Raw genomic sequence first — 25890 nt, 5'->3', positions numbered from 1 at the left:
GAGAGAAGGGAGTAGCAGCCAGTGCTGAACAGGGCTCCAGTCTGATTGAGAATGAAAGGACAACAATTCATTCCAGCTCATTGTGTTGTGACTAAAATAACTTTTCCTCGGTGAGTGTGGATACAGACTTTCCCTCTGGATCTGGCGATCCCCTCGTGATGGCTCCCCTGGGAGGGAGCAGCAGCAGGGCCCCACTGCTGTTGGTGCCTGGAGTTGTGCTGTGGCTGTGGTGGGTGCCCTGTGCCTTGCCCTGGGAGCTGTGGGCTCCCTGTGCTGTGCTGTGGCTGTGGTGGGTGCCCTGTGCCTTGCCCTGGGAGCTGTGGGCTCCCTGTCCTGCCTCCTGCCTGAACACCTCAAGTCCTGTGTCAGCTCCTCACTCCGAATGCTCACCTGCCCCTGTATTATTTGGCCTCCTTTCCAAAGCTAATGCACGCCTTCCTAATAGTCATCTAGTTCCAATTACTTCCAAATGCTAGTAATCCTAATACTTATTCACGGTTCTACAAGTTGCCAGCACGAGGTGGGACTGCCCCCTGGAAAGGGCGTTGTGTTGAGCTGCAGACTCCTGGGCTGGGGTTTCTGGGAACGTGCCCCTGGCTGAGTGAAAGCTGAGCCCGAGTCGTGTGTGCTGAGGGCTGGAACGCCCGGCCTGTGGTGGGAATGTGATGGGAATGTGGTGGGATCGTGCCCCAATGCCTGCACAGCAGGTGTGTGTGGAGGTGCTGAGCTGTGTGAACATCCTGCCCTTCTGCAGCTTTCAGGCCGATACCTGCCACGTCTGCAGGGCCAGAGCAGACTGTGAGCCAGAAACCTTTAATTCTTTCAGTTTAGGTCCGTTGGCAGCGTGGTTGGGGTTTTTTTTTTATGTGCAATCAAAATAAGCTTGGCAAACTCTGCCTCTATTTTCTGTACAAAGGCTGAGGACTCTTTTAAGAGCAAAATAACAAACTGTCTGAGCTTTTATGACCGGCTAAATAGGGCAGCTGTTGTTGGAGTGGTGTTCCAGCAACACCCTTTATTTCTTCTTAGAAAGGAGCTCCTGTGTTTTGCAAAGCTCTCCTCTTATCTGTGCTCATCTGCACCTGATGCAGCTAATAAAAATGCAGCAGATTTCAGATTTGCATATATTACTTTATAATTGCATGCTTTCATGTGTAACCCACCGAAAGTGTTTGTGTTCAGGCGATGTCACAGGGAACGTGGTGATGGACGCGTGGATTTTCTCCCACAAAGAGGTGCATTTCCCCACAGTGGGAGGTGGGAACCCGAACCTGAGGGAGGACCAGTCACTCCTGCTGTGCCCAGAGAGGAGGGCCAGGATTCCCAGTGGCCGCCACTGGCGGCAGCTTGTGCTATTTTTGTCCTGTTTTTCCCCCGTACGCCTTTACCTTGGGTGCACTTCGGGCTCCTTGAGCCTCCTCGAGACTCTTGATAAAGGGATTGGGTTTTTATCATCTGTCTGTGTTGAATGTAAAGTCTCAGAGGCAGCTGCAGGAGGGAGGGGGAAGCACCCACATGAGAGTGTGTGTGTTAGCAAACCATTTTGAGTGTTGCTGCAGGCAGACCTCCCTCTGTTTGCCTTGCTCGTGGTCTGGAGCTTTTTCCTTAAAGCTGTGATGTCAGCGTTTGGTTTTCACACAGTGAAGTTTTGCTGAGGAGAGAATGAATCCTTTTCCACCTGATTTAACCTCATTGTCTTCCAGCTTCCACAGTGTTTTGTGTTGCTTGCTGGGGTTTTTCTGACACCTGTCCTTGTGCTGGTACCTGCCCGACTGGTTCCTAAGAGGTGGTTTTGGCAGCCTCTGTCAGCCCTGGCACAGCACACGTGCTGGGCTGGGAGGGTGAGGGCAGCCTGGCAGTGCTGGTTCTGCCTCAGAAGGAAGAAGCTCCAGCTCCTGGCAGGTGAATCCTGACTGGTGATAAAATTCTCATAAAAGAGAAAGTTGTTGCTGATGTTCCTTCATTATATATATTTTAAAAGTGCCAGCTGTCCTGCTCCAGTAGCTGCTGCTAGTTTGTTAGGACTCATTATAACATTTACCAATCCATAGGAATACAATTAACAGTATTAACCTAAGCCTTTGGGGAAATTACTGTATGTAAAAAAGGGCGTTTTCCTCCTCAGGTACATTGCCTGGGTAGAGCTGTTGCTTGCATGGGTAACAAAATTAAGATGTAGCTCCCTTCTGCTCAGTTATTGCTTCAGAGGCAGCAAAACTGGGAGAGAGAGCTGGGTTGTTTTTCCATTTAATCATCTGTGGCATTGCTAATTAAATTCCAATTGCTGGAGCTTTATTAACGATGTGAAAGCCAGGAAAAACACAGTTTGATATTTTTTTTTTCCAGCTGAAGGCTGAATGTGCAGAACTGACCATCAGCAGAGAGCCCTTATTTCAGTTGTTGGGTGATTCAAATCTGGAATTTCTGGGGACCACTCAGGTGCCAGAGCATCGTCTTTGCACTGGCCTGTTACCTCACAGCACGTGCGGTGGTTTTGAGGAGCTGATTAAACATCTGAGCTTTCTTCCCCCCCCCCCCCGCTTTTTGCAGCTCTCCACGAGTTCCCCAATGACATCTTCACGAACGAGGACAGGAGACACGGAGCTGTGGTCCTGCACGTCCTTTGTGTAAGTGTTGTGACTTTGCCTTTCTTCTCCCGTTGGTGTGGGCAGGGCTCGCTGTGCTCCAATGTTCTGATGGAAGTTATTTTCCCTTTGGTGCATTTTGCTCTCCTGTGTGGACTATGCAGTCAGGGATGTGACAGTTTGTGCTCTTGGGATCTTCTGGTAAAAAGGAGTTCTCTTAATAATGGAAGAAGAGTTTGGATTTGTTTCCTGCTTTCATTTCCTCTGTAGACACTGTCGGTCCATAGGAAAGAGAAAGTTGTCTCTGAAAATGGAAGAGTTTGGCATCCATAAGATGAAAACCAAAGAAGACACTTGTGGCATTGCCTTCAAAAATAAGTGAAGTCTTGCCCCCCAGAAAGCCTCGTGGCATCCCTTATGACAGCTGGAGGAGAAAGGCATTAGGAGACAGCTTTCTGTTTAAAAGATGATCAACTACATTAATGTCTCCAAAATAAAAAGAAACAAAAGAGTTTGTTTCTCTGGGATTCCCCCTAGTACCCAAGTTTCCAAAGTGAGCTTTTCTTCCTGAATATGTTAAAGAAAGTATTGCAGCTCCTCGTTTATCAGCTGTAGGGTGGGAATTCTGGAGGACGTTGGGTGGGCAAGGGGTTTGCCTCAAAGTTCAGAAATGGGCCAAGAAGGCTTGAATACTTGCTATTTTAAAGACCTTACTAATACCACAAATCTGTGCGATTTTGGGCTTGCAGTTTTGTGATCTCTGCCCCAGAGAAGTCAGTGTAATTGGTATGTGTGGGTAAGGCCAAAATTAAAGATACTCAGGATAAAGTTATTTAAATAACCCTGGTCTGTTGGACACTCAGCAGGTGTTAGGGGACTTGTGGTCAGCTCTGACAGAGGGGAGCACTGTCCCTCCAGGTCCCTTCCTTGACTCTTAGGTAGATGAAGACAATTCTATTCTTTTTTTCATGTTGTTTGTGTTCAGGAAGAACTGCCAAAGTTGGTACATCTCGGGGGTTAGAGGCATTCTTAAGCAGCCAAGAAAATACCCACTTCTAGTGAATGTTTAAAAGCTTTTAATAATTCTTAGCTGAAATGAGCAGTCACCATTAGCTGTGTGCAGTGATTCATGACTTCTTTTAAAGTATGAATTAGATTGTTTTGTGTGTTGTAATGTGAGCCCACTGTGTTAGGATTTTATTTTGGCTAAATGGCTGCAAAAATTTCTTGAATAACGTTGCTATTGACTGTGCCTGGCGAGCTCAAGGATCCCAAGTTTCCATGGGAACACTGAGCTTTGAGATGTTTTGGAAAGTGAGCACTGGACCTGAGCTGGATTTTTTTAGCACCCAGAAGAATACTCCCAAAAATTCATGTATGAATTCAGTTCTGGAGAAGCTGAACATGCCTCTAACATGTATCAAAATGGAGTCTGGAGGACTGAGATTTTTGATGAACCGTCTACTTCAGAATAAAAAGAAAACTCTGTTTTTAATGAGAAGTAGATGTAAGCATCTGCTGTCCCCTCAGAGGTCTCCCCCTCTGGCAGGCAGCAGGGCAGCTGCCTCACTGCACCAGTGCCATCATTCTCCACAGCAGTTCTGTTGATTTAGGAACATTTATTGACCATACTCTGCCTTATGTGTCCCTGAGGTGCAGGACCCAGCTGGATTCAGCCTGTAGCACTGTGGTAGTTGGGGACAACCTCTTGTCAAAGAAAAAAAAAAGATACCTGTGGAAAACAGACAACTGTCAGCATTTAGCAACCTGCCTTGAGTCTGTGTTGAAAGGGGTTGTCTCTGTATTGGGGTGATGAACCTCTAAATCTGTTTTTTACCTCCCAGCAGTACAGTTACCAAACATGTGATGAAATCAGAGCATGTGCAGAAATGCCCTTTTTGGAGAAAAGAAGGATACAGACACAGAGTTTCATTGTCTCCACTGAGGTTTCTCAGTGGGTTTGAGGAAATCAGCCTGTAAAAGGGGCTCTGTAGTGGTAGGGAGAACAATGCAGTGATGATTAGAGGTCATCATCATGCTTCTCATGTTTATTGACCTCCCCTTAAACAGTTTCTATTCATTTCAGTAAAAACTTGTCCTTTCTTCTCTGCCCCTTTGCCCACACTTTCATGTTTGTTTCTGAAAGACATGAAGGCAAAGCTGTTTAACGGCAGCCAGAGGAACGGGACAAAAGCTATCACTGGGGCCTTGGGTCTCTGCTGTTTAATAAAGTGAAAACACAAAGACCCAGCAGATCTCAGGGTGGGGCTGCGTGAATTACTAAACATGATGTAGCGCTTCACAAAGATGAAAGTAAAGCCCTAAACACTTGAAAAAAATCTAGGAAAAAACCAGGCAGTTCAGCAATAGTTTTAGGGCTGAGCTGAAAATACTTTGGTTTAAAGAAAAAGTGGGCCAGTGAGGCCATATTACAGGTTTGGAGCCATGGTGTTTAATTTCTCCTGGATACTTCTTCGGAGCTCGTTAACTGATTGCTTCACTGCTACTCATTATTTCCATGTCCCCTCTGAGAAGAGGGCATGCTGCCACGGACAGTAACTCCCTGCTCAGTCACTGCTTTGGGCTGTTCAGTTTGGAGGGCCCAGGATCTGGATTTTGAGAGTCTGGTGCTGTTCCCTGCTAAAGGACCAAACATACAGTCTGTAACCTGGGAGCTCCCCAGCACTTGAGGGCTTAACGTTGGAGTTTGTAGAATCATAGATTGGTTTGGATTGAAAGAAACCTTAAATGTTATCCAGTTCCAGCTCCCCTGCCATGGGCAGGGACACCTTCCACCAGCCCAGGTTGCTCCAAGCCCTGTCCAACCTGACCTTGGACACTTCCAGGGCTGGGGCAGCCACAGCTTCTCTGGGGAACCTGTGCCAGGGCCTCCCCACCTCACAGGGAAGGATTTCTTTCTCATACCCAATCTAACCCTGCTCTCTCTCAGTGGGAAGCCATTCCCCCTTGTCCTGTAATTCCAGACCCTTGTCAAAGTCCCTCTCCAGCTCTCCTGCAGCCCCTTTAGGTTCTGGAAGGCTGTCTAGTTGTTCTCTCAGCGTTTTCCTGGTTTTCAGTTAGTTCCAGCTGGTGTGCACTGGTGCCCACGTGGACCTTCAGCCCTGCCATGCTCGTGGCACCCGTTACCTCCTGGAGATGGGGAGGGGAAATGGCTTCGCTGAGACATTCCTAAGGTTTTTGCTGACAGCCAAGAACGGAGGGTTTGGGTCTGTGTGTTATCCTGCTCTTTCTGACAGTACGGTGCTGCTCCTCCTTTTCCCAGCTCTCTCTGGCAAACCTGGAATGTGGTGCCAGGGAATGTTGCATTGCCAGTGTGAGGGGGCCTGTGCGTGGTTGGGGTCAAGCCTGGCCCTGGGCAGAGCCGTGCCCTCCACGCTGGTGGAGGGGTGGAGGAGCAGTGCCTGTGCTCCTGGTTTGCTCCTGGTTTGCTCCTGGTTTGCTCCTGGTTTGCTCGGTGTTAGCCATGGGAACGGGGTGCTCCAGCAGGCACCTGCCTCCCTGCTCACCAGAGAATGTAGGTCGCCCTGGATGCATCCTGTCTTTATCTATTTCTGCAGCGAGTCACAGCCCAGCCCCAGCTCCCTTGGACAACCAGAGCTGGGACATCCCGGTGCCTGGCTGTCTGTGCCATGGCCATGCTGTGCCAGAGCTGTGACATCCCGGTGCCTGGCTGTCTGTGCCATGGCCATGCTGTGCCACAGCTCCCTGCTGCCCCAAGGGAACCTGGGCTCGGGGGGATCCTGGTTCCAGTGGGCCTTTTGAATTTCTCTCCAGCAATGGAGTTTTAGGCAGGTTTGTAATGCAGCCGGAGTTGAGGAAAGCCCTGTGCTTGGTTTCAGAGGTGGCCCCTGGCTGCCCCCCGGGGCAGGGGGTCTGTGGGGCAGCAGCAGGGAAGGTCACCTCGGCCTGTCCCAGTGCTCGGGGAAGAAGGCAGAGCTGTGGGTTTTGCTGGCTCCTACAGCATTATGCTCTCTTGTGAAAAGCTGCTTATTTTAGTTCAGTAAAGCAAGTTTTAGTTGGAGTATGAAGACTGTTGTGGGAAGGTGAAGCACTGCTGGACAAATGACTGTTTCATCCTGTGTGATGGAACAGGTATTTCGAGTGAGATACTTAAGATCCTTTGATGCAGAGATTGCAATTATTCTCTGATGCTTTTTTGTTAGAATCATAATTTTAAAATCAATCCTAACGTAATACTTAACTGGGCATCTGTAATCCTTTTACACGGGGCCATTGCATTTTCCTGATTTTCTACTGTCCTTCTGGGGAGGAAGAGTGTCTTTTAAGTACGTTGCCTGGCTAAAGACTTCCATATCGTCACTTGGAGCCGAACACAAGTGAATGATGCTGGGGCTGAGCCTTGTTTAGTGCGTTGTGCCCATCACATTGTCCTCTGCTGCCATTGCACAGGCCACGCTCCAGCTCTGCCCACAGCACCCCCCTGTCCCCGACCACTGCCTTTTGTTCCTCTGGCTGTTTTAGGTGGAACAGCCTCCAGCCCACACTGCCCTGCTCCTTTCCACTCCTGCGCCAATCCTGCTGCTCCCTCAGAGCCTCTGAGGACTGGGGGGGGGGGGGGGGGTGCTGAGGGAAAAAGCCACAAGATTCCCTGCTGGAATCTCAGGTTAACTCAGATGGAAGCTGCCCAGCATCACAGCCATCCTGTTGGCTTTTCCCACGTGGGTAACACAGTGCAGACTGGCCTGCCCTGGTGCTGGCTGCCTTCCTCCTTTTCACGTGAAATAGCCTGCACTGGTCTCTGGGCTCCCTCACTGGGAGCCCGACTTGACATGAAATTAAATGTTTTGGTTGTGTTCCCTCTGGCCCGAACTCTAAACATTGCTTTGTGTTGTTTGTTTTAAAAGCAAACAAACAAGAAAAGCCCCACCAAAAAAAACCCCAAAGAACTCCAAGGAAGTAACAGTTACTGTCCTTGTGTTCACTGGTGGGGGGCAGCTGCCAGTGGGTTAGTCTGTGAGCAAGACTGGGGTTTAGCCAGATGCTCCTTAGACTCTGAGACTTTACACTGTGTTGCACTCAAACCACTTCAGTAAAATCAGGGAGGTCTCACAGCCAAACCCAGGTGTGTGGCAGCAGTGAGGTCGTTGCAGTAAATGCTCCAAGGTACAAGTCAGTGTGGGCTCAGCCTGGTGGGGCTCAGCCTTGTTGGTGCTCTCAGTCTGGGGCTGACGTTGCTGAAGTCCCCCAGGATGCTCTGGAGGAGGGCAGTGGGTTTGGCTCCACGCTCCCAACCCCTGCAGCAGCTGCCATTCCCTGCTCCTCCAGGAGGGTTACCAAGAGCGGAGGGGCAGTTTCTTCGCATTTGTTTTTCTGCTCCTTACTCATCTCACTCTCCTTTTTGCCTTTTCTCTCGTACCTGATCCTGCAAATGCGAAAGCATGGGTGGGGAAGAATTCCCTTGTCGCCCTTTAGGGTTGTGGCTGTGCCCTCTAGTAAGCAGAATGCCACGAGATGCCACTTCTGTCCCTGCCCGGGGGTACCGGGGCACAGAGATGCTTCGCCCGTCTTGCATGCACTGAAAGCAACACAGCCGGCCCCTGGCATCGTTTAATGTGCACTCAGGAACTCATAGAAGGGATTTCCTAAGCTGAACAACTGGTGGGTGTCTCGCTCCTCATTCTCATCTCTGTTCATGCAGCTGGCACTGTGTCAGCAGCTGGTGCTCCCTCTGCAAGATCAGGGTCCCTGCTGCATCCAGCAGGGTTGGAGACCTGGAATTTTGCTTACGTTCGTAGTCCTCGGGAGTGTTTTGCAGTGCAGGAGTTTCAAAAAGCCCAAGTTACATTTATTCACATTGATGAGGAGTGACAGAGAAGCACAGAAGCTGTCCTAAGTGACAGTCTAGTGCCCGTTCTTCAAGATGGTGTCAAAGTAATTTGTTCTGATGAAGTTCCCATCTCTAATCCTGAAAAAAATACACTTGAATTATTTTTGAGCTTGAAAAGTTTTCATGGCTGAGATTTACAGTAATTACTGGCTTTTTGCAGCCAAATTGTAATTCTGGCAAGTTAGAATCTGGGTGTGTGGTGGGTTGGGAGATTTACACCTGTTCCTTGAAAGCTAAAACAAGAAAAAAAACGCGGTGGGCGTTTTTATTGCTGCTTTCCCTCTAGAAAAAAGTACTCTGGTCTCCTCCCATCATCTGAGCTTCTGCAGGACTTCAACAACGAGCAGAGCTGGAGGACCTGGGCAGCATGGAGCAGGTCACCCCCATGGGGGAGGACAGGGCTTTGCTGCATGGATGGGAGCCACACTGTGCCATCTGCCTCTGGGGGCAGAGATCAGGCCCCAGCACGTTCTGCTCACAGTACAGAAACATGGATTAAAGGCTTCTGGCATGAAACTGAAGAGCTGACTGGCTCGGGGTCCTTTTGAGTCTTGTGTTCTCCCTTGGGTTTTGTTTGTTCCTGTATGAAGTTTAGCAAGATTTACCACTGGGACCCAGGTGACATGGCAGAGCACTTCAATCACAGAAAACAAGCTCCTTTCCCCTTTTTCAGAACGCCAGATTTCAAAAATTACTCCTCCAAGGTTCAGATTTTCACAGAACACAGTGATAAAAAAAGCCTTGCGCCGTGCAATGGGGAAAAAAAGGAAGGCAGAAATATTTCAGTGTGGCTTAGCAGTGTCCAGAAAATTTTAAAAAAAGCAGTCTTTACAGGGATGATAAAATGCTGGCAGCTTTTGATAGCTTGTAAGAACTTTTGGATAAATACAATCTTTCAGTTAAATCCCAGACAGCTCCATAAATTCTCGCAAGAGCGTTTCATTTTTCTGAAAAGTATGTACCAAATCAGAGCTGGGATGCTGCTGTTCAGTCCTGCCTGGCAGTGCCCAGCCTCAGCCTTTGCTCTCCTCTCCTGCAGGCCGTGTACATGTTCTATGCGCTGGCCATCGTCTGCGATGATTTCTTTGTCCCTTCGCTGGAGAAGATCTGCGAGGTAAGTACGGCAAGATGTTCCTTGGGCTGGTGGAAGTTGCAGATCTTGTACCTGGTGCTCGAAGACCCGAGTCTCACACCCTGTGTTGTGTGGGTGTAAGTTGTAAAGCAGCTGGGACAGCCGGGTCAGCTGTAAAGAAGCTTGTGAATGCTCCCAGCAATTGCAAGGGACTCTGTCCCCCTTTTGCTAAGGTTGGCATGCTGAAATTTTAGAAGACAAGGAGTACATTTCAGCCTAAATCAGGTCAGACACCACAGAGAGAACACAGACCGTGTGCCCACAGCGACTGCGAGCCCTCTCTGTGTCAGTTCCAGGCAATGGAATCCTTGCATGTAGAAATATGGTTTGGGCTTGGCAGTGAGATGTCTGTGTCATCTGGAGGAGAGCCCGCCCCTGTTCCTGGCAATGAGTGCCCCTCGTCAGGGCAGGGGCTGTGCCTGGCCCTGGGAGAGGTGTGGGAGATGGCAGGAGAAGTCATTTGTGCTGACAGCTCTGATGGAAGTCATCTCTAAGCTAACCTGATATTTGTAGTTCAGCACCCTGCTGTGCGAGCCTTTTTTGCACCTGGGCCCTAGAAGGCAGTTTTCATTTGCCCAGATCTTTGCTTTTTGGTTATTTGCTACTTTCTCAACGGTACATAACAATTCCTTGTGTGCTTTAGTGGTTCCGAACCATTCTGTTACCCAGCACCACCAATAAGATGATAATAACAAGTTCTATTTAATTGTGTGTGTGGAAGAGAAGGCTTTACAATTGAACATCAGACCTGGACTACTTGTGTTTAAAGTTACTGCCCAGGTGAGAGGTGCTGTGCCACTAGAAGTTATCAAAATGGGTCATATAAATGGATCAGACTTTTACTGTTCCTATTGCTCCTGTTTGATTCTCTCCCAAAAGTTTTTTTCTCACCCCATAGGTGACCTTTGGGGGCATTCAAGTCCTTTTATGTAGATTATGCATAATTAAACCCTTCTGTAATTAGATGATAGCAAAAGAAATGTGCAGTCCTGTTTCCTGGTCCAACCACTTTTGATTTCATTAGTCCAGAATGGCTTGTCTTCAAAACATCCAGCTTTCCATGGTTTGTCCTTGGTGTGAGCACTCAGGAAAGCATAGGAAAAGGCACGGGTCACGTTGCAAAGGCTGATTGTCTTTGCTTTCAAAAGACACCGTGTGTTACAGCAGCTCTTGTAGGGTGGCTGTCTCCATAGTTCCATAGAGCAGCCTGCAGAAGAACCTGCCCTTTGGGGAATCTGCTTCTGGTCTCATGAACTCTGGTTCCACAGTGGGTTTGATCCTGTTTGAAATAATTTTCCATAAAGCTGTGTTTAATCTGGTTCCACAAGCTTTTCCAGCACTGCAGCGATGCTGTGGTCTTCTGTTTTAAAGTCCCTGTTTTAGGCAGTCCCTGGGTACTGCTGGGGGACAGGCGTAGGAGGTAAGTGATGGTGATCCAAGAGAAAGAGGGTGAGGTGAGGTAAACGTCCAAGGCTTAGGTGATGGCAGGGAAGGTGGCTGGGGGTGAGCCAAGGCTGAGCTGCAGCCCTGCCCTTTATGGGCCAAAGTGGATAAGGTGTGTGTTGCTGGCATGGTGGGGCAGGCAGAGCCATGAGTGGTGCAGCTGCCCCGCTGTCTGAGTGCAAAGGGTGGCTCAGGCACAACCTGCCCTCTCTGCCAGGAGATGTTGACTTAAGTAGCCAAATGCTTGTGATGACTTCTCCCCTGTACTTAACCTTTGTTAACATGAAACTTCACACAAGTTTTACATTTAGACAGTTTGACGTTTGCAGTGGGGTTCCTTCAGCTGCTGAGTGTAGTAACCAGTGCCTCTGTTTCTCTGCAGCGCCTGCACCTCAGCGAGGACGTGGCTGGGGCGACGTTCATGGCAGCAGGAAGCTCCGCTCCCGAGCTCTTTACATCTGTCATAGGTAACTACAACCTGCTGCTGCTTCCCCAACCTCGGCGGTGCCCTGGCTGCTTTCCAGAGTTTAAATGGGATTGCTGCGTGCCTGTAACGTTTGTTACAGCCCCGGACCCTGCCCTCATGGGCACACTGGGACTGACTGTGGGGAGTCCTCGCTGGCTGAAGTCCTCCCACAGCCCTGAGCTGAGAGGGGGCTGCAGTCAGTGTTGTAAAAAGGTGCTGTTCTGTGCAGTTTTTACTCATCCACATCTCTGTTGGCGGTGGCTGGGAGGGTATGGAGGGCTCTCCATTGCCAAGGAGACTTCACTTTCAGCTTAGATACTTTCTCCAGGAGACGCTCCTGTTTCAGTCACAGCTGATGCAGAGCACAAGTCAATTCATGCAAAGCTGTGTGCTCTGCAGAGAGATCTCCTTACACAGGCAAAGCTGTAACATTTGGGAACTTCAATTGGACAAAGTTGGGACTGTATTTCAGTTAAGGGGAGTGCAGTAGCAGGGTGAAAATAAAACCAGATTCCTTCGGGCAACTTAGAAAAACCCTAATAGTCAGATCATTATCCTGCTGTGGTGTAATCCAGGTGCATGGCACTTGACAGGTGAGTGCTTCTGTGTTTCTGAGAAAAGGATAAAGTTGGAAAACGTACCTAAACTGCACTGGCCAGATAAATACTGTCAGAACCTTAAAAGCAAGTGATGAATTTAAGCAGACTGACAGCTAGCCGGAGATGGAGTGTTATTTTTAGGCTGGCTTCCTAAGGAAAGGATTTTGTGCAGCACCATGATGCATGTGTCTGTCAGTTCATCTCCCTCACCTTTAGCCTCATTGGCCAGCTTTAACAGAAGAGTTTGACAGAAGAGCTCTGAAAAGAGCCCCCATAACTCATCCTGAGAGGCATCATTCAGCTTGCAAGTAGCTAATGGCCAGATGACTCTGAATCAGCTCCAGCTTCTACTGAAGCTTCATCCCTGCTGAAGCCTGTTGGGATGGGGATATGGGGAGTACTGGTGAAGGAATGTTTTATGGGAGGCAGTTTCCTGCAAATTCGTGTCCAACCAGCTGCTCCCACAGAGCTTACAGTGTTTTATGATGAGTATTGCCATGGTGGTGGATCACGAGACCAGGAGGCTGGTACCTTAGACATGACTAAGGTACCGGGTTTCCATCAGACAATCTGTCCAGGTCCCCTCAGAAAGCAAGTCTCTGCGGGTTGCCCTATTAAATATAAGAAAAAGGGGCAGAACCAGTGCCTGCCTTTAGATTCATTACTGGGGTTGTGAGATCTGCAATTTTTTTTTTGAAAAAATTCTGCTCTTTCCAATTTACACAGCTTCTCTTGAACTTGTTTTTCAGGTGTTTTTATCACAAAAGGGGACGTAGGCGTTGGAACCATTGTGGGCTCGGCTGTATTTAACATTCTCTGTATTATTGGCGTGTGTGGGCTTTTTGCAGGACAGGTAAGAGCATTTAATGATTCCCAACGGTTCTTGCTGCACCCTGTGCTGTGAAATCAGATGCCAGGTTCACAACCTTGCCACAAATTCCTCCGGCTTTGTTCTTTTTAACAGGGCCCTGTGCTGTTCCTCTCTCGTTTTGAAATGAAAAGCAGAACAGCAAACGTCAGCTCTGGTGTCTTAGGCTGCCCAAGATGTGGGTGGTCAAAGGAATAAAAGTTGGTTATTTAACACCTCCTCTTGGTGGCTGTTGGAAGCCACACAGTGATGGCTGTGTTGGGCCCTTTCAGGCCAGAGGAGCCAGAAGGTGTCGGGTAAATCAGGGTGGGAAGCCCTGCAAAGCCCCTCCAGGGAGAGATGGTGCTCCTGGAGCAGCTCCAGAGATGCTGCCTTTGTGCAAGATGGCTTGGGGTACGTGTGGGTGATGGGCAGGGCTTGGGAAGGCGTGTGATTGAGATGCAGTTTCGCTTGTGGTTTGTCTCGTTGTTTGTGTCCACAGGCACAGAACGGGGTATGTGGGACCTCTGGGGTCTCTGATCCTCCCACCCTAACTCCCCCAGTTCTAGGCAGGGCTGATTTCAAAGCTGGGTCAGGTTGCTCAGAGTCTGGTCCAGGCAGTTTTGAATACTTCTATGGATGCTCCAATGTTTTTCCTCCTTAGCAGTCAGGATCAATTCCCAGTGTCGTTTCTGACTGTTTTCCAGCGTGTCAAACTCCCTATGACAACACAAGCTATTAATCTGAAATTAAAGTAATTAAGTTTTGAGATCTGAGCTGCTGTCTGAATTGCAGACATGATTGACTGTATAATTAAACATCTGAATCTGCATTCACCTTCGCACTTGCCAACTTGCCCGGTATTTTACAGCCTCGTAAATGTCCTTTGACATGTTATTGTGCAGACTTGCTTGTAAAGAGGAGAAGCAGGGTGACGTTCCCAACACAGGGCAACGGGATAATCAACTCTAGGAGAAGAACTGGGGCCTGTATAACTTGGTCAGTACGAGAAAGCGTGCAGAGAGATTGGGCTTTCCTGGGAAAACCTGTGATCCAATTTTACTTTCCTTGACTCTAGGGGTGATGTGTGTATGGTTTAGTCAAGTCACTTAACACTTGTTTGCTGCAGTTTAACCCTCAGAGGGTGGCTGAGCGCTGGAGTGATTGATTTGGAATTGTGATTTTAATGAGCAAATAAGAAACCTCGGTGTCATTAATTACAATGTTCTGGATAAACTCTGGTTTGGTTTATTATTTATATTTTTTCTCACTCCCAGTCTTTCATCAAAAAGTGATTCCCTTTTATTGTTGTGATTCATCTTTTTGTTTTGTGTTAGTGTTAACAGGAATTTGGTTTTATTATCAAGTGTCACTATAGAGGCACTAACATAGGTGCTAAATTTGTTTGGTGGTTGGATTTCTGTTCAGCTGGGGACCTGGATCTCAGTTCTGAGTTGCCAGGTGAACCTGGGGTCTGGTCATTGGTCCAAGCTGCTGCTGTGCTGCAGGGCTTTTTCTTTGGGCTCAGACCTGTAGGCTCAGCAGCTGGAGCCCTCGGGTTTTCAGATGTGTTGTCCACAGGCTGGGAGTGCCAGAGCTCAGACCTGCAGGGGCTCTCTGCAGCATTTCCATCAGCACTCTTTTAGAAAGCCTTCTTTTGGTTTGGTTTTTATGGTTTTTGACTGGTAAATGGTTGAATTGTAAAATACTGACCAACTCTCTCTGGGATATGTTTTATTTTTGAATTAGGGTGTAGTTTGTGCGTGCTGTGCTTGGATGTATTATTCTCTGGCTTAAGAAAATACTGGGTTGGTTACCTTGCTTAGAAAAAGAAACAAGCCCACGGCCCCAAAAAGCTGGTATCCATTTGCTTGAGCACCAACTCTAGTTGTTTATTCTTCTAAGCCTTTAATGGCTGTAAGTGCACACTTTTCAGAATAAATCAGAATAGACATCCCACTGCTGGAACAGGAGAAGGGAAGTACGATGCCCACACCTCTGTAAGACACTGCACACCTAAAAAAGGCATTGAAAGAGCATTGTTAGGGTTGAAAGTCAAACACGGAAAAGTTAGAAAATAGCAGCGTTAAGGTTCCCTGTGCACCCGTAATTTGCCCCCCTGGTGTGTGTTCATTATTATCCAGCCTTTAATTACAGGGTCCCCTGCCGGGTTCTCCGAGGGGTCCCTGCCTCCCTCAGGCACAGAATGGACTTTGCTCACTTAATGAGCAGCTATTCAGGATTTTGTTTTCTCTTTATTGTTTGCTCTGTGCCCTTCTACCTTATTTACCAGGCTCTATTCAAGCCCTGTTCCAGAGGCAGAATTATTAATTTCCTCTCGAGCGTCTGCCGATCTCATCACTATTGTATCTGAGCAGTTGATGAGCAATTAATTAATTTTCCCCAAACCTCTGTGAGATGAAGGGATGTTTTAAAGATGGGGAAACAAAGCACAGAGAGATTAAATAGAAAAGAATAACTTGTCATTTTAGGGGCCAATTAGAGCTGGCACAGGCCTGTTCTTTCCCTGTTGCACAGCATCCTGTGGCAGACTCTTTGGTCATGGCTTCAGGTGCTGCTCCTGCTGCTGTGTCAGGCTTTCTCTGTGCTTGCAGACCAGCTGTGTGTGTGGAGCTCGACCTCAGCCTGGGCTTCCCCCAAGCCTCAGTCGCTCTGTCCTGTCTTCTCGCACGCTCATGTTTGTGCTTCCCAAATTCTCCCCTCCCTCCACTGCCCTCTCGCCATCCTTGGTGGCAAGGGCGCGGGATTCTCGGAAGCAGCCCTTGCTTAGTTTGGCTCTCGTTCAAGCCAGCACAAGCAGAGCTTGTTCGGTTTTGGACGTTCCCCCATCCAGATTCGTCTCAGTTCTGCAGCTCTGCTGCTCTGCCCTGCACGCTGTCCTGTCTTTGTCTGTCCTCACCCAGCACTGACCCACCGCCTCTTGCAGTGTTGCAGAGGAGGATGGAGGGTGAAAGGTGCTTAAGGGAGAGCAATGGAACCATGGGTTGCAAGTCGTGCGAGTCCAGCGTTAAACTGTAATTTTGAATCTGCGCGGCTTGATCTGTTAATTAGTGTTTAACTGCTGCGTTTTTCAGTTGAGTTCAACTTTCTCTATTTTACCTTTTCACAGAAAAAGACAGTCTGCTCTTGGGTGGAGCAGGGGACCAAGAATGCTGGGTTGTGCTACAGATGTTCTTCCAGTTATTTATTCTGTCAAGGGGTCTAGCAGGTGGCGAGGCATCATTCCTCAGTAGTGAAAAAGGACTATACGGACTGTCTGATCTGCCTCCTTCTGCTTCAGTGGGATTCTTTTACCTGAGGAAATAAACTAAATTGAGAAGGTTCTCCTCTGTCCAGGTCAGGGAACCCTTGTTAGCTGAGGCGCCTCTCGGAATCATCTGCTGCCCTGCGCTCCAGGTTATGTCAGTGGGGAAACACGCCTGGGAAAGAGTTGTTACACAGTGACAGGGAAACTAAACAGTTTAATAGCCCGGTAGGACACTGTTTAATGAAGGGCCTGGGACTTCTGTCATCTCTTTTCCCCCACTTCTGCCCTACAGCCAGCTCGCATGCATCTTAATCTTTTAAGCTTTGATTTCACTCCCAGCTCAGACGGCAGTCGTTGCTGACCTTTGCCTCAATGATTGCATCCATGCGCTTCTTTATTTTCTTCTCCTGGGCTGTGGGGGAGTTTCAGGAGGGGAGAGTCAAATTGCCGTTGCTGTTTCTTCATTGATCTGTGACCATCAGTGGAAAACACGTAAAACTCTGGAGAAGTAGTTAAGGAGGACTTAATGCCAGCTGTTGGGACTGTGTGCTGCTCTCGTAGCCCACGGCACGGTGGGTTTTGGTGCTGGCAGCATTTTAAAGTGACTGTGGTGCCAGTTCAGTGCCAGTGGCTGATGAATGCATAACATGAAGGTCCAGGACTGGTCTGGCCATCACAGAAGGTGCTGTGATTTTTTTATATTGGCGTTTCAACACCCTGTTCGCAGAGTTGCATTCAATAGCGGGATAGAAGTAGGGAAGACAATGAGAAGAGTTGAAAATGGATTCATATCGGCATCAAAACAGTCTAGTTCCTAACTGCCATGAAACACTGTCGCCATTTGAGATCGAGTTTTCTCTCTCAAAATTCACACACAGATCAATACTGTGGATGTACCATTGGTAGGATTTTTTCTTAAGTCATTTGTAGCGTGAAAGCAAGGGAAACCACAAATTCTGGGGTTTATTCCTGGCGAGGACTGACCAGTCTGAAAAGACCGGGACACATTTAACCTGTGCACGCTGGCCTGTCTACAGCTATCCCTGAATTCTGCTGCAGATCCTGCAGTCCAGCACACATCTACAAATGCAGATCTCGGGGTCCTGCTGCCTCGGCTCTGCGGGAGTCTGAGCTAAGGAGACACGCTGGTCCCAGTAACTCAGGGATGGTTGCAAGTACCAGTTGAGCAGGGAAATATTCTTGGCTTTGTCCTGAGGTTTGGAGGGTGTCCACTGTTTCCATTCTGAGGGTGTCACAGAGATGGATTGCTGCTGCAGTGATGAAAATATCTGGAGCTGCTTAAAAAAGCAAATATTCTGGGAGGAATAATGAGAATAAATGGAGCTGGTGCGCGATGTACGAACCGAGAGCCGGAGTGGCAGCTGAGCTCTGCAGAGAACGGGGGAGCAGAGGTAAAACCAGGGGGCTGGTAATGGGAAGGCAGCTTTCCTCACAGGGAGTCTGTTAGATCACAGCTCTCTGACCCCAGCTCCTCAGGCATCCAGAGGTGTTTAGACCTTGCTCTCAACAATGCTTCTGTTCCCTCCAGGGGCTGTAAAGTGGGAATGAGTGTGACTGACTCACAAGTTCATGTTGAAGTCTAGTGGGTGATCAGTGGAGGAGCAGTAAGGGGGGAAAAGTGTACCCTGGGATCTCTGCTGTGTTGGATTTGCAGCTAATGATTATTAGCTGGTGAGGGACTGATTGGCTCATTGCAGGAAGGATGTAACAGTGCCTAAAACAAGGCAGGTTTTGTGAAAATTACCGTGCAGGTCCTGGTGGCCAGGCCGTTCCTCTCTTCCTACACACTGCTAGAAGATGGCAGTAATTATCTTAAGTAATTCCTTCCTGCCTTATCTTCGTTACAAATGCTACAGGACTGATGCACTTAAGAGCGAGAGAGAGAGAGGAAGTGTGTGCTGAATATTAAACATGCAGTTGCTGTTTCCCACCTTGCGTTTGGTCGTGCCCTTTCCAACAGCACGAAGCCTGCAGCCTCTGGATCGTGGGTATCCATCCCCTGCCACCTGCCCTCCACTGTTTTCCCTGGTGCTGAGCACTGCCCGGGATGGGGAGCACTCCCTCTGGAGTGGGCAGGGACACTGCCATCCCTCCTGGCAGGGTGGCAGGGGACTGTGACCCTCACAGGGGGGACTCTCACAAAGCAAGAGAGGGACATTTGGCTGAGGTGAAGTGACCTCAGAGAAGATGTGAGAGGCATTGGAACAGTATCCTCAAAAGGCCAGCAGTGTAGAAGGATGTGACCAGAAGCCTTGTGGCAGACTTGAGCCAGAGGTGGAGGCTGCAGCCAGGAATGTGCGGTTGAGGCACCAGGAAGGACATCCCACTGGTGAGGGCTGGGAGCTCCAGTGTTTGGGGACCCATGGGCAGCCTCTCAGATCGTGCTGGCCCTGCTTGGCAGATTCTGTGTCTGAATTACAGATGTGCCGAAGTGCCACCAGGAACCCAGCACCCTCTGAGCTGTGCCACGTCCTGCACGTGGGGTTTCTAGCCCGTGGCTCTTGGCTCAGGCGCAACCCCATGTTTTGCTGTGGGAATAGTGCTGGTGAAATGAGGCCTTCAGGTGCTGTTGGGCAGGCTAAGGAGTGGTTTGCAGCGGCAAACAAATCAAGTGGGTGCTGGTAGTTGATGAACATGAGGGCAAAAAGGGCTAAACAGAGAGAAAAACTGTCAGAATGGAGCTGTGTGTGAACAAAGTGGCCATGGGTGAGAAATGAACACAGTGCATCTTGGTCATTGTGTGTCTGTCATCCCCCTTTCCAAAGGATTTAAGCCCCTTGCAGTCCCACATACATTTATTATCCAGTACTGCTGCTGGGAAAAAAAAGAAAAATCTTATCTCCTGTCTGAGGAAGGGAGAGTGCTTAATTAACTCTCCTCAACTTGGGCCATAGGACCAGGGGAAGGACAAGAGCTGCATTGCTCCAGTCCCAAGTGAACCCCTCACCTTCCAGGCCGCCTCTGTTCCTTAGTGTAATAGATGTGGATATGTCTCCCAGGAAAGGTGCAGAGGCTCTGCAGTGGCTTCTTGCTGACAATCACAGATGGATCTACAGCCTAATGTAATATAGACATGGATACAAGTAAGGCACTGTCACGTTCTCACGTTAATATGTGATGCTTCATTGATATTATGACTAGTGAGAATGAGCAGGCAGGATCCTTAGAGTTACCTGAGCCAAGCAAGGAATTCTTAAAATAATCAATGGCAAATTTTGCTCTGTCCACTCAAGTAATTTCCCTCTCTCTCAGATAGCTGGTGGAGAAAGTGTTCTTGGTCGTCTCATGGAGGATATTTTAATTTTCTGCTTGGCTTGGCTGAGCAGCTGTGATTTCAGGATGATTGGTTGGATTTGCATAAGGTCATTAAGATCCAATAATGATGTTTATTGCTAAGACATCTGCCACTTACATTCATGCAGAGCAAGTAAAATTAAACCTCAACTAGCGTCACTGTTATTACCAACAATAATGCTATCAATAGGTGAAGATTTCACAGTGGTCTGTAGGTAAGGATGTCTTCAAACTCTGGACCCTCCGGAGGGATGGTGTGAGCCCAGCAGGCTCTCTTTGAGCAAATCCTGATTGGGTTGTTCCTGGGGCTGTGTTTGGGCAGAAGAGGGAGCGAGATGCACACGGTGCTGAGCGGTACCACTGCGGCATCCAGGAGCTGTGCTTGTGTTGCATCTGGCTGGGAGAGCAGCACAATGTGTGTGTGTGTCCTGAAGCTTCTCCTATCCTGGTTCTCTTCAGCTGTGGCTCGGGTGCTTCAGCTGATGGGCTCTGCTGTGACCTGTCTCTCTGTAGGTGTGGCACTTGGGGACATGGGTTGGTGGTGACCTTGGCAGTGCTGGGGGGGGATGGTTGGACTCGATGATCTCAGAGGGCTTTTGCTACCTAAACAATGCTGTGATTCTTCAGTGGGTTGCAGAAGTGCTTGGGTTTGGTTGCTGTGAGGTAAAACCAGGGCTTTGCTGGGGACTGAATTCCGCAAAGCACAAGGAAGTAGAGTGCTGCTGGGTTTTGTCTTCCTGTCCTCATCAGGGATGAGAACTGGGACCTGAGGTAGAGCCCATTTTATTTTTGTACATTTCCAGAGGCATAAGACATGTATTAACTCCAAACTATGGCCAGTCTGCTTCCCCAAAAATCTGTCCCTGACCTCCCCCCGAGGTCACTGCTTCCTGTACCAGTGGCCAGCAGTTAGTCATCTATCTTGCTTTGGCAGGAGATCCTGTTGTGTTACCATGGGGTTGATTTGCAGTTGTGTCAAGGATCTGCTGAACAGCAGTGTCAGGAGCACAGCCCCTTCTGGAGGGGACCCCAGCAGGCTGTGAGAGCTCCCCCTCAGCTCAAGGGTAGCCCCTGCAAACCAGGAGCAGCGTGTGAGGAGGTTCCCGCTGCGTGTCTCACTGCAGTGATGGAAGGGGCTGACACAGCCCCTGACAGCTGGTTCTTGTGGCTCAGGGGCTTGCAAGGGCTCTCAGTGAGCGGGAGTTTTGTCAGTCAGCACAGACAAGCATTCAAAAGCCTCTGCTAGGGTGGGGAAGAGCTTCCTGAACCACTTCTGTGCAGTCCACGTCAAAGAGGAGCATGAAGTCTGACCCAGATTCTCTGCTTCTGGATGCCTCTGGACAGTGGTGGATTCAGTGCTGGCACATCTCTGCTGACCTCCACAGACTCTTCAGGCTAATCGCTGCAGGGATTGCCTTTAATCTTTTGACACCCTCGTCCAAGCATTCCTGCCTCTCCACATTAACCAATTAAGTTATTAGCTCTTAATACCTAAAAATCTAGACCTTCTGTGCCAGAGGGTAACAGAGAAACAAGATTAGGGAGACTGCTTCCAAAGCCTAGCATTTCCCAGCCGTGTTTGTAGCTGATCAGAGCCTGAGAACGTCTGGCAAAGAATGGGCCTTGAGATGAGGAAAACCCCCGAAGCAATTCGGAGTGAAGAAGATCCCTGAAGAACGTGGAGGTGATTAGGTAATGTGTGTACTAGATGGAGGAGATTGAGTGTGCTGTGTGGGGTCGCAGCTTCAGGAGCTGCAAACGGCAGAAATCAAGCTAGAACCGATAAAATCTTGATTTTTCTGCTCTCCAGCCATTTAAAAAGGGAAATAAGCGTTCCGAGGAGTAAGTGTTGTGTGTAAGAGGTTGCAGGGTGAAAGTTTACCAAGGAGAAACCTCGTATCTGGCATGGGTCATTTGAACCCCCCAGGTGATGCTGTGGCGTGCAGGGGAGCAGGCACTGTCAGTCTCAGGGACTCCTTGGGGGGATGCTCTCATTTAAGCCTGGACTTCAGAGCTTTTCCTTTCAGCTCAGGGCTGCTGGATTCGGTCCCCACTGAGTGGTCAGGAGACAGCTGATGGGCACTTGTCTGGGGTTTGAATCTCAGCATCCACGCTGAGCAAAGTGCAGAGGGCCTTCAGCAGCATCCTGGAAACCGAGTGGAATAATGTCAAAGTGTTTTATAAACGCTCTCACAGAAATTGCTCAATCGGGATGAAGGGGCACACTGCCTATGAATGTGAGATTTAATTAAGAATCTCTGAATAGAATGATGACCCCATCTCCACGTTTCTACATTTGGAAATTTTCATCAGAAGGCGTGTCCATTCATCTATCTCTGTGTGCCTTGAAATGTATTGTCAGCTGGTATAAATCTCATCTGACTCAAGGGCTTTAAAGGCCTGCTTTTTTATTTCAGATTGGAGTTTCTAACATGTCAGTGGTTGCATAAAGAGACTTTACACTGGGCATAAATTACATCCACATAAAAAAGCCATAGTATTAAGAGGCTGCAGAGATTTTTGAAGTATAATGGTCAGTATCTTTTTACAGCATTTGTTTTGCTAGCAGTTCTGGAAAATTCCAATATTGTAAGAGTTAATACGAAGAGAAATTTGGGAAACTGGTTTTGCTAACACTCTGAAATAGAGCCTTTCTTCAGCTATTATAGGAATGAAAATAAAGTTACTGTTCATTTGACTGAATTCATGCACAAGCATGAGTGGAGGATATGGTCAGAAAACTCATTTCTATGTTCAGGCCTGAGTCAGTGTAAATGAAGCATCTCCCATCTGCCTCCATCAGCTTTACACCTGTGAAGGATGTGACCCACAGCGTTTGAAATGCACTCCAGAAATGGGAAATGCAGATTTGAGGAGAAGCTTCTACATGAGGGGACTTCCTAGATTCAAGAGATAGACTCATACTGAAGATGTTACCACCACATAAATGCTTTAATCTATCCTTTTGAACACTATTTATGAAGTTAAAGACTAACTTACTCCCTGGTATTTTTTTCTTCTAAGTTCTGAATTGCGAGCTTGTTCAGCCTGCAGTGACAATTCCTCCTCATTTCTGTGGCTTTGGGAGGTGTCAAGTGACATGAACTCTGCATAGCAATTTTATTCTCCATTGCATAGAAATGACTCGGTTTTGTTTGTAGCACTTTGCTGGAGTCCTGGGTCTCCTCCTGGAGTCCAGCTCCCCCCGAGGGTCAGGCTGGGCTGTGGCAAACGCTGCTGCTGTGGCAGTGGTGCTGGTGAGAGCCTGGCTGACATCCTCTCTTTGCCTGTTTCCCCAGGTGGTTGCGCTGTCGTCGTGGAGTCTCCTGAGAGATTCGATCTACTACACCCTGTCTGTTGTTGCACTCATTGTGGTAAGTTTTTGGAAGGTTATTCTTCTGTGGGAGCCCGTGTCTGCTGCCACCCGTAAAGGGAACCTGCTATGGAATCACAGGCTCGTAGCTAAAATCCCAGCTCCGGCAGTCCCGTGGATTTGTGCTCGTGGAAAACTGCTTGTAGCCTCCGTGGTTCTGCAGGAAAGCTCGGCCCAAGGGTAGGACATGGAGTGCCCAGAGCCACAGCTGGTGTGGGCTGCATCAGCCCAGTGCAGACACAGGCTGCAGAGCTAAAACCCTGTGCTGAGCCCCCTTGAGGGGACGGTTCAGTGATCTCCAGCAACAACCTCTGTGGTTTCCTAAAAAATGTGTGCTAACCTGTAAGGAGGCAGCATTTGTGCCCAGGGGAAAGAGATCCTGAACAAATACAAAATGTTAAAGTTAGTTTTTCCACACATGACTGGGGCAGGTCTGTTCAGTGCGTGCTGGCAGCCGGTCCTCTTATACAAAGGCCACAGTTTCAGCAATTCTCAGTGCTGTGCATATTCCGGTGTTCATCAGGCTCAGGAAATGCTCCAAATGCCTCCAAATTGGGCTACACAGTGAAAAAGTGTTAGCACCAATTTTAGATAAGGATGCTGCTGTCAGTTTAGCAGTACCTTTGCTACCAATACCAAACAGTGTGAGGAAATGTAAAAATTTAGTTTCCCAGTAACAGCTACTTTTCTTTTTTCCCCCAGCCTTGTCTAGTGCCCTAAGATTCCCTAAGAAAGAAAGAAAGAGTGACTTGGTGAGGTTAACTTCCATATGTGAGCAAGAGGGGGACTTTGGAGTCTGAAGGGGGTCTTGCATTTAGCCTCCTGGTGCTTGGACTGGGCATTTCATTCATTGCATGGTAGCAAACAAGTTGAAAATCTGTTGACTCTGTCATCAGTTTTAAGTTCTTTAAGCAAGGCAGGTTTTTCTTCGTGGCTGGTTCACCCCCATGGTTGTCAGCTGCTTCAAGATGTGGAGAACCGTTCTCTATTGTATTGTGCACTCTTGAAATTCCCAGTTACATATTCTGTGTCGTGAGAAAGTTGTATGGCTCGTGGAACAGCCATCTCTGTTATCCTTATAAGGAATAAGACTTTTCTCTGATACTTTATTGCTGCATAAGCTATTATTCATACTTACAGAACTATAGGAGTCGTTTTCTTTTGGGATGTACCCCATAATATCAGGATAGGGTTATTTTTTCCCTAAACCTTGAGTTAGCTTCTCTCCAGGTGTATGTGCCCTCTTCTCATCTTATCAGTGGTGAAGTTCAAGGCACTTCACACAGCCAAGGGGAGCAGGACTGTGGCACTGCAGGCATTAGTGGAGGCTTGAAGGCATTGCCAGAACTCCTATTCCCATGTTCCAGCACTACATGGCTGATTTGGCCTGGGAGATGTGGAGCACGTCCCGTGTATTTCCGTGTTACTCCATAGCAATCATTGCAAATGACTTTAACGCCTGTTAGGGAAAACCAGAGAAAGATGGGAGGAAGGGAAAACATTTTAAGTGGTTAAACTTCTCTCCAGCTGATTTACCAAGCCTTTTTTATGCAATATTGCTCCCCAGTAGATGGTACATGAGGATTTCTCCTTTCAGAGTCAAACATTGCTTCAGTTCAAGAAGTTTCTCCTCCCCTTTGCTCACCAGGGAACCCCTGGCTTCACAGTGGCTCTAATCTTTCTTGTCCTTTTAAGGCAGAATCAAATTGAGGTGGCAGGACATTTTTAGTCAAATTCTGACTCTTCAGTCCCCCATGGCTCAGCTGGGAGATGAGCCACAGGCTCCATAACCTGCCTGTGGTTCCCTGTTCCTGAGATTTGTGTGCTCCTTTTAAAAAACACTTCAGAGCTTTGTATGCAGGGATAATTTGCAGTATCAGGGCATTGGGACTTCTCTGCAGCTGGAATAGAATCATCAGTCTTGAAGAATGATATTGCTTTTAGAAGGTTGCTCTTGTGGTGTTTTGAACAGCAGCTCGTGGTGCTGTGTTACAAGTTGCACTCCACTGGTGTCTTTACTAATCCTAAATACACCTGAGGGGTAATAAATATATTCTTGCCAATGCTGAGATACAGCAGCTTTAAAAAGCTTGATACTGTGCTGGTTAAATCAATGTAACTTTGTCTCCTTCCATTTGCACTAGGAAAGGAAGTGCAATGGTGTTTTAGGAAATAGCAGAGCAGTATAGACTCACCTGTGTTTGCTACTCCAGGCCACTTGGTAAGAGTGAGTGAACTCTAAACCACAGAGGTTAGAAGTGGATAAACCACACTTATTGTGCTTATTTCACCTTGATTCAGCCCTGGGTTTTTTTAACCTTATAATAATATTGCAGCGCTACCTTGTCTTCTTGTAGAGCTTGGCAAAACTTACTCTTTATTTCCCTTGAATGGAAAAAGATGCCTGTGTATCTTAACTTGAAGGGACATTCAGAGTCGTTAGTGGCAAAAGTGGGACGGGTGCTGTTTTTAGTCCCAAAGGTCAATGCACACGCTTCTGTCCCATCACACCAACATATTGTAACCTAAAACAGGCCTTGTCAGATTGGATCACGGTGACTGGGAGCTGTAATTTACAACGTTTTGTGGTCATGTTTTCTTTCTGTAACTACCAGTGTAACTCTCCCGGTGCGGGCTGTCACACAGGAGTTGCTGTTTGTAGCCGTATGGCCGAGGGGGAGCGTTCACTCTGCTCTCGGGGGCTTATTCCCTTTCCCTCCCCTTTCCCTGGGGCTCTGCCGCGGATGTGTGTCCCTGGTATGGGTGCTTTGGAGGGGCCCACACGCCCGGCGAGACCCGGCGGCGCGGGGAGCGTGGGGCTGGTGGGCCACGACAGCCACCTGCCGGTGCGGGGTGCAGCACTCACCCCGAGGGCTCACCCTGACGGTGCTGGAGTGTGCCCCATGCCACAGCCCTGCGCCTGCCCTGGCAGCCCTCACCCCAGAGCTGCTCCTTCCCTCAGCCCCTCACCCCGGAGCTGCTCCTTCCCTCAG

The 25890-nt window shown here is 48.4% G+C and overlaps 1 protein-coding gene across 4 annotated transcripts in view; it reads left to right on the top strand.

Annotated features, from left to right (window-relative positions):
- The window catches only part of SLC24A3 (solute carrier family 24 member 3), an 80208-nt gene that overhangs the window by 35465 nt on the left and 18853 nt on the right, over window positions 1-25890 (top strand). For all 4 annotated transcript variants that reach the window (XM_027704120.1, XM_027704119.1, XM_027704118.1 and 1 more), the window contains exons 2-6: window positions 2551-2627; window positions 9494-9568; window positions 11412-11496; window positions 12844-12947; window positions 22824-22898. In XM_027704120.1, coding sequence (XP_027559921.1) covers window positions 9503-9568; window positions 11412-11496; window positions 12844-12947; window positions 22824-22898 — 330 coding nt within the window. In that variant the 5' untranslated portion in view covers window positions 2551-2627; window positions 9494-9502. The remainder of the gene's footprint in view (window positions 1-2550; window positions 2628-9493; window positions 9569-11411; window positions 11497-12843; window positions 12948-22823; window positions 22899-25890) is intronic.

The sequence above is a fragment of the Neopelma chrysocephalum genome, unplaced genomic scaffold, assembly GCF_003984885.1.
Source record: "Neopelma chrysocephalum unplaced genomic scaffold, ASM398488v2 Primary Assembly neopelma1_257, whole genome shotgun sequence".
In the NCBI taxonomy this organism is placed as follows: Eukaryota; Metazoa; Chordata; class Aves; order Passeriformes; family Pipridae; genus Neopelma; species Neopelma chrysocephalum.
The sequence above is the reverse complement of the archived record's forward strand: the minus strand, read 5'-3'. Positions and strand labels throughout refer to the sequence as shown.